This window comes from Haematobia irritans, chromosome 4 (assembly GCF_050003625.1).
Source record: "Haematobia irritans isolate KBUSLIRL chromosome 4, ASM5000362v1, whole genome shotgun sequence".
In the NCBI taxonomy this organism is placed as follows: domain Eukaryota; kingdom Metazoa; phylum Arthropoda; class Insecta; order Diptera; family Muscidae; genus Haematobia; species Haematobia irritans.
Genome location: NC_134400.1, coordinates 12311769 through 12320542, shown reverse-complemented (window position 1 = coordinate 12320542; position 8774 = coordinate 12311769). Strand labels below are relative to the sequence as shown.

General features: G+C 21.7%; 2 protein-coding genes across 2 annotated transcripts in view; one reads left to right on the top strand and one right to left on the bottom strand.

Moving 5' to 3' along the window:
- The window catches only part of ome (dipeptidyl peptidase 4 omega), a 276903-nt gene that overhangs the window by 251394 nt on the left and 16735 nt on the right, over positions 1-8774 (bottom strand). The gene's annotated exons all lie outside the window — the stretch shown is intronic.
- LOC142234178 (dynein axonemal assembly factor 6-like) lies at positions 1001-1939 on the top strand. Its single transcript, XM_075305266.1, has 2 exons — positions 1001-1316; positions 1379-1939. Exons 1-2 carry the CDS (start codon positions 1190-1192, stop codon positions 1873-1875), a joined length of 624 nt encoding a protein of 207 aa, XP_075161381.1. The 5' UTR covers positions 1001-1189; the 3' UTR covers positions 1876-1939.

Below are 8774 nucleotides of genomic sequence, written 5' to 3'. Positions count from 1 at the left end.
CAGAAATAAAATTTTGACAAAATTTTCTATAAAAATAAAATGTTTGCAAAACTTTCTATAGAAATAAAATTTTTACGAAATTTTCTTTAGAAATAATTTTTTTAAAATTTTTTCTATATAAATACAATTTTGTTAAAATTTTCTGTAAAACTAAAATTTTGCTAAAATTGTCTATAGGAATAACATTTTGACAAAGTTTTCTATAGAAATAAAATGTTGACAAAAATTTTCCATAGAAATAAAATTTTGACAAAGTTTTCTATAGAAATAAAATGTTGACAAAAATTTTCCATAGAAATAAAATTTTGACAACATTTTTCTAGAGAAATAACATTTTGCAACAATTTTCTATAGAAATAAAATTTTTGATAAAATTTTCTATAGAAATAAAATTTTGACAAAATCTTCTATAGAAATAAAATTTTGACAAGATTTTCTAAAGAAATTAAATTTTATAAGAATTTACTATAGAAATGATTTTGTTATAGAAATGAAATTTTGCAAAACATTTCTCTTTAAACTCGTCCAAAGAATAAATGTTTTGTGGCGCCTAAAATTATGCCATAGTAATGCATGAATTTCCAGGGCAACCAAAGACACAATGAAAACAAGCAAATCAAAAGAATTGAATTATTAAACTTTGACTCATCAAACAAAAGTGATAATATTAATGTTGTTTTTTTTTTTTTTAATTTTAAATATATTAATACCTCATTCACATTACACTTCCAAAATCTACGTTAACTAGATTTCAACTGTCATTTGCCTTATAAAAAAGGGATTTCAAATCTAATTTTAGTAGATTTCGAGCCTAATGTGAATGAGCTATAAGACAAGAATTTGTTGGATAATTTCATAAAATATTCGATATTATCTTTAAACTTCACGCCAAGAATAATAATTGTTTTTTGTGGGCGCCTAAAACTGTGCTATGGCAATGACCCGGATTCCTAGGCAACCAAATAAACAATAACAACAAGTATTTGTAAATAAAATAAAACAACCATCAATAAACCAATGTTTGAAATGAGCTCATTGTCAATATAAGAAAAAAATCAAACCAATAACGAAGCAGAAAACTAGTATCCTCATATTATAGGCTTGATTGAAAAAATAAATCATAAAGTTTTCGAAACACACAAAAAAATTAAGCAAATAAATCAATCAAAAACAAAAACTCATTTTGACAATGTCTTTATTTGAAAATGTGGAAAATTTAAGACTTTTAAGAAATCTCCTAAATCCTGAAGAAAATTCTAAGGCAGATGATTCAGATTTAGAAGAAGAAGGAGAACCTTTGGTCCAACAACAATTGAGTAAGTAAAATAGAAATCATGCTAGAGCAACTTAATCGAATTTATAATTTTTTTTCTAACAGATCCTGCAAACTTGGGACCTCAATCTAAACAAATCAAAGCCACCAGGACCATTGATTCCCCCTATGCTCCATTAAAAGACGACGATATCATAGCAAAAAATAAACCCTCTACCCTAGAAGAATGGCAACAGCAACAAGAACTGGACGATTTAAATGCGTTGGATAATCGGAAAACTCCAGAATATACAATGACATATCGCCAAGCTGTGGGTACCGAAGATATTTATCTTCAAATGGGTAATCGCACAAATGCCTCTGCCAGTTGTGAAGATTTAATATTGGAAATATTTTTACCTGGTGATTCAACTCCAGCCGATAAGATGTCCTTGTCAATAACAGCAACGCAACTAGATCTAGCCACCCCAATGTACTGTCTTAAATTGCCTTTGACTCAAAGAGTCAATGTGGACAGATGTCGAGCAAAATATGACAAAGATTTGGAAAAATTGATTTTGACCCTGCGATTGCAACGTGAATTGGATTTTGTCAATTTTTGAGAGGTCTTTCAGTGTTCTTGAAAAAAAAAATTCAAAATAAAGCCCTAATAATTAAAACTTTAAATTTGATTTTCAAAACTATGGATCACACAGCCAACGAAACCAAAGCACTCTATTTTATTTCTATACATATGTAATTTTTTTCAAAATTTCATTTCTAAAGAAAATTTTCTCAAAATTTTATTTTTGTAGGAAATTTTGTCAAAATTTTATTTCAATAGAAAATTTTGTCATAATTTTATTTCTAAAGAAAATTTTGTCAAAATTTTATTTCTATAATAAATTTTGTCAAAATTTTATTTCTAAAGAAAATTTTGTCAAAACTTTATTTTCATAGAAAATTTTATTTCCATGGAATAATTTGTCAAAATTTTAGTTCTATAGAAAATTTTGTCATAATTTTATTTCTAAAGAAAATTTTCTCAAAATTTTATTTCTATAATAAATTTTGTCAAAATTTTATTTCTATAGAAAATTTTGTCAAAACTTTATTTCCATAGGAAATTTTGTCAAAATTTTATTTCTGTAGAAAATTGGGTCAACATTTTTTTCTATGGAAATTTTTAACAAAATTTTATTTCTATAGAAAATTTTGTCAGAATTTTATTTCTGTAGGAATTTTGTCAACATTTTATTTCTATAGAAAATTTTCCCAAAAGTTTAGAAAATGTTGACAAATTTGGAAAAATTGATTTTGACCCTGCGATTGCAACGTGAATTGGATTTTGTCAATTTTTGAGAGGTCTTTCAGTGTTCTTTTAAAAAAAATTCAAAATAAAGCCCAAATAATTAAAACTTTAAATTTGATTTTCAAAACTATGGATCACACAGCCAACGAAACCAAAGCACTATATTTTATTTCTATACATAATTTTTTTCAAAATATTATTTCTAAAGGCAATTTTGTCAAAATTTTATTTCTAAATTTCAAAATATTCTCAAAATTTTATTTCTATAGAAAATTTTGTCATAATTTTATTTCTAAAGAAAATTTTCTCAAAATTTTATTTCTATAATAAATTTTGTCAAAATTTTATTTCTAAAGAAAATTTTGTCAAAACTTTATTTCCATAGAAAATTTTGTCAAAATTTTGTCAGAATTTTATTTCTGTAGGAATTTTGTCAACATTTTATTTCTATAGAAAATTTTCCCAAAAGTTTAGAAAATGTTGACAAATTTGGAAAAATTGATTTTGACTCTGCGATTGCAACGTGAATTGGATTTTGTCAATTTTTGAGAGGTCTTTCAGTGTTCTTTTAAAAAAAATTCAAAATAAAGCCCAAATAATTAAAACTTTAAATTTGATTTTCAAAACTATGGATCACACAGCCAACGAAACCAAAGCACTATATTTTATTTCTATACATAATTTTTTTCAAAATTTTATTTCTAAAGGCAATTTTGTCAAAATTTTATTTCTAAATTTCAAAATATTCTCAAAATTTTATTTCTATAGAAAATTTTGTCATAATTTTATTTCTAAAGAAAATTTTCTCAAAATTTTATTTCTATAATAAATTTTGTCAAAATTTTATTTCTAAAGAAAATTTTGTCAAAACTTTATTTCCATAGAAAATTTTGTCAAAATTTTATTTCTGTAGAAAATTGGGTCAACATTTTTTTCTATGGAAATTTTTAACAAAATTTTATTTCTATAGAAAATTTTGTAAAAATTTTATTTCTGTAGGAAATTTTGTTAAAATTTCATTTCTATTGAAAATTTTCCCAAAAGTTTAGAAGATTTTGACAAAATTTTATTTCTATAAAAAATGTTGTCAAATTTTTTTATAGCAAAATTTGTGAAATTTTTTGTCAAAATTTTATTTCTATTTTTTTGCCAAAACTTTAATTCTATAGAAACCCTTCTCAAAAGTTTAGACAACATTTTATTACTATACAAAATTTTTTAAAGAAAAATTTTTGAAATATTTTTTAAAAAATTTTGTCAATTTTTTTATAAAAAGTTTTGTCAATTTTTGTTTTATGAAAATTTTGTCAATTTTTTTTTTATAGAAAATTTTGTAAAATTTTTTTATAGAAACTTTTGTCCACATACTATTTCTATTGAAAAATTTGTCATGCAGGTTATAACCAAAATTAATCTGCCCTACTTAACATTTCCTTCTCATTTTCATTTGTAGGACACATATCAAAGTTTCCGCATTCTAGAAATATCCTTTAGATAAAAGACAAAGACTCACTTTTAGTAATTTTGGATTAGTCTTCGACCACCCCTTGCTCAACCACCTTCCAGTTGAGTAAACTATTAGTCAACGTTAGTTACATTTTTGAGTATTCACTTCGAACATGCAAATGAGAAAAGTTCCTTTTCATCAAAACTCTGAAAATAGTTCACCTGATGATGATGATGGCAATGACAACGACGACAACAAGGAGGTGTCTTTGTGGAGGAGCAATTTGAGGAATGATTTACCAACATGGAGGTGATAATGAACAACAAAAACATGTTGGCCATAGATGCTGCCGTTGCTTTTGAAACTTTCAATGACGTATTTGATGATGGATGATAGATTGATGGCTAGCATAGTAGATGGTCGGATCCAGACGGATACATATACCGACTAATGAGTCCTGGACTAAAAAGGTTTGTAAAATGGAAATTTATTCTTCAAGACATAAATGGAAATGCTCTTACTGTGTGCTGATGATTGTAGACTCAATTGGAAGTTGTAAAGTTTTAATTAACTTGAAATTGAAAAAAATGCCATTAATTCGAACAAGAAGGGGTGGGATAAAAAAGGTAAGCTTTCATTTGTGCTAATCACAAATGTTGGTAAATTTTTTCAAGGATGTTCACTTTGGAAACTATTGTGTTAGTATATGTATGGACCTTTTGGAATTAAGGATAAAGAATTTAATACTCAATAGATTTTACAAATAAGCTAATAGATTTTGGAGATCTTAGTTAGCTAAGGGATGACCATAAATTATAAGAAATTTGGTGAATTTCTCACTTTTCCATATATGTACATTAAATTCCATAGAAATAAAATTTTGATAAAATACATTTTTGACAAAATGTTTCTATAGAAATAAAATTTTGACTAAATTTTCTACAGAAATAAAATTTTTACAAAATTTTCTATAGAAATAAAATTTTGAAAAATTTTTTTACAGAAATAAAATTTTGACAATAATATAGAAATAAAATATTGACAAAAATTTTCTATAGAAATAAAATTTTGACAAAATTTTCTATAGCAATAAAATTTCGACAAAATTTTCTATTGAAATAAAAATAAAATTTGTGACAAAAGTTTCTTTAGAAAAAAATTTTGACAAAATTTTCTATAGAAATAACATTTTAACAAAATTTTCTATGGAAATAAAATTTTGACAAAATTTTCTATGGAAATAAAATTTTGACAAAATTTTCTATGGAAATAAAATTTTGACAAAGTTTTCAACAGAAATAAAATTTTGAAAAAATTTTCAACAGAAATAACATTTTGACAAAAATTTCTATCAAAATAAAATTTTGGCAAAATTTTCTATGGAAATAAAATTTTGAGAAAATTTTCTATTGAAATAAAATTTTGACAAAATTTTCATTACAAATAAAATTTTGCCAAAATTTTCTATAGAAATAAAATTTTGAGAAAATTTTCTGTAGAAATAAAATTTCTATAAAATTTTCTGTAGAAATAAATTTTTTATAAAATTTTCTGTAGAAAAATTTTCTCAAAATTTTTTGTAGAAATAAAATGTTGACACATTTGCTATAAAAATAACATTTAAAAAAATGTATAAGATACAATTTTGACAACATTTTCTAAACAAATAAAATTTTGACAAAATTTTTCTATAGAAATAAAGTTTTGACTAAATTTTCCACAGAAATAAAATTTTGACAAAATTTTCTATGGAATAAAAATTTTGACAAAATTTTCAAAGAAATAAACTTTCGATAAAATTTTCTGTACAAATAAAATTTTGCCAAAATTTTCTATAAAAATAAAATGTTCACAAAATTTTCTATGGAAATAAAATTTTGAAAAACTTTTCAATAGAAATAAAATTTTGACAAAATTTTCATTAGAAATAAAATTTTTCCAAAGTTTTTAATAGAAATAAAATTTTGACTAAATTTTCTACAAAAATAAAATTTTTACAAAATTTTCTATAGAAATAAAATTTTGACAAAATTCTCCATAGAAATTAAAATTTTGACAAACATTTTCTATAAAAATAAAATTTTGAGAAAATTTCCTATAGAAATAAAATTTCGACAACATTTTCTACAGAAATAAAATTTTGACAACATTTTCTATAGAAATAAAATTTCGACAAAATTTTCTATTGAAATAAAATTTGTGACAAAAGTTTCTTTAGAAAAAAATTTTGACAAAATTTTCTATAGAAATAAAATTTTAACAAAATTTTCTATGGAAATAAAATTTTGACAAAATTTTCTATGGAAATAAAATTTTGACAAAATGTTCTATAAAAATAAAATTTTTGCAAAATTTTCTATGGAAATAAAATTTTGAGAAAATTTTCTATTGAAATAAAATTTTGAGAAAATTTTCTGTAGAAATAAAATTTCTATTAAATTTTCTGTAGAAATAAAATTTTCTGTAGAAATAAAATTTTCTGTAGAAATAAAATTTTCTCAAAATTTTTTGTAGAAATAAAATGTTGACACTAATTATACAATTATTTTTCGAGCTTTATGGACAGATATAGATTAAGGAACATGGTTAATAGAGCCATTGAGAAGAAAACGCCAGATACAAATCTATACACGCCTGGACTGTACATGGGAGAGATAACTAAATTTTGGGCCCTTTATGCTAACTGCTTATGGGGAAAACATTTGGGAAATTTCCTCTTACAAATTGAATCACATTTGCTATAAAAATAAAATTAAAAAAAAAATGTATAATTTTTGACAAAATTTTTTATAGAAATAAAATTTTGACAACATTTTCTATACAAATAAAATTTTGATAAAATTTTGCCAAAATTTTCTATGGAAATAAAATTTTAACAAAGTTTTCAATGGAAATAAAATTTTCAGAAAATTTTCTATTGAAAAAAAATTTTGACAACATTTTCATTAGAAATAAAATTTTGCCAAAATTTTCTATAGAAATAAAATTTTGAGAAAATTTTCTGTAGAAATAAAATTTTTATAAAATTTTCCGTAGAAATAAAATTTTCTCAAAAGTTTTTGTAGAAATAAAATGTTGACACATTTGCTATAAAAATAAAATTTAAAAAAAAATTATTAGATACAATTTTGATAAAATTTTCTATAAAAATAAAATTTTGACAACATTTGCTATACAAATAAAATTTTGATTAAATTTTGTACAGAAATAAAATTTTGACAAAATTTTCTATAAAAATAAAATTTTGGCAAAATTTTCTATGGAAATAAAATGTTGACAAAGTTTTCAACAGAAATAAAATTTTGAGAAAATTTTCTATTGAAATAAAACGTTGACAAAAATTTTTTATAGAAATAAAATTTTGCCAAAATTTTTATAGAAAAAAAAATTTGAAAAAATTTTCTGTGGAAATAAAATTTTGAGAAAAATTTCTGTAGAAATAAAATTTTTATAAAATTTTCTGTAGAAATAAACTTTTTATAAAATTTTTTGCAGAAATAAAATTTTCTCAAAATTTTTTGCAGAAATAAAATGTTGACACATTTGCAATAAAAATAAAATTAAAAAAAAAACTTGTATAAGATATAATTTTGACAAAATTTTCTATAAAAATAAAATGTTGACAAAATTTTCAACAGAAATAAAAATTTGACAACGTTTTCAAAAGAAATAAAATTTTGAGACAATTTTCTATTGAAATAAAATTTTGCCAAAATTTTCTATAGAAATAAAATTTTTATAAAATTTTCTGTAGAAATAAAATTTTCACAAAATTGTTTGTAGAAATAAAATGTTGACACATTTGCTATAAAAATAAAATTAAAAAAAAAAAATCTTTATAAGGTACAATGTTGACAAAATTTTCTGTAGAAATAAAATTTTGACAACATTTTCTATACAAATAAAATTTTGACAACATTTTCTATACAAATAAAATTTTGACAAAATTTTAAAAATAAAAAATAAAATTTTGACTAAATTTTCTACAGAAATAAAATTTTGACAAAATTTTCTATGGGAATATAATTTTGACAACATTTTTTATAGAAATAAAATTTTGACAAAATTTTCAATAGAAATAAAATTTTGATAAAAGTTTCTGTACAAATAAAATTTTCCCAAACTTTTCTATAAAAATAAAATTTTGACAAAATTTTCAATAGAAATAAAGTTTTGACAAAATGTTTTGTACAAATAAAATTTTGTCACAATTTTCTAAAAAAAAATATAACGTTGACAAAATTTTCTATAGAAATAAAATTTGCACAAAACTTTCTTTGGAAATACAATTTTGATAAAATTTTTTTATAGATATAAAATTTTGACAAAATTTTCTATAGAAATACAATTTTGATAAAATTTTTTTATAGATATAAAATTTTGACAAAATTTTCTATAGAAATAAAATTTTGAAAAATTTTCTATAGAAATAAAATCTTGTCAAAATTTTCTATGGAACTAAAATTTTGGTAAAATCTCTATAGAACTAAAATTTTTACAAAATTTTCTATAGAACTAAAATTTTGTCAAAATTTTCTATAGAACTAAAATTTTGACAAATCTTTCTATAGAACTAAAATTTTGACAAAATTTTCTATAGAACAAAAATTTTGACAAAATTTCTATAGAAATAAAATGTTGACAAAATTTCTATAGAAATAAAATGTTGACAAAATTTTCTATAGAACTAAAATTTTGACAAAATTTTCTATAGAACTAAAATTTTGACAAAATTTTCATTAGAAATAAAATTTTGCCAAAAT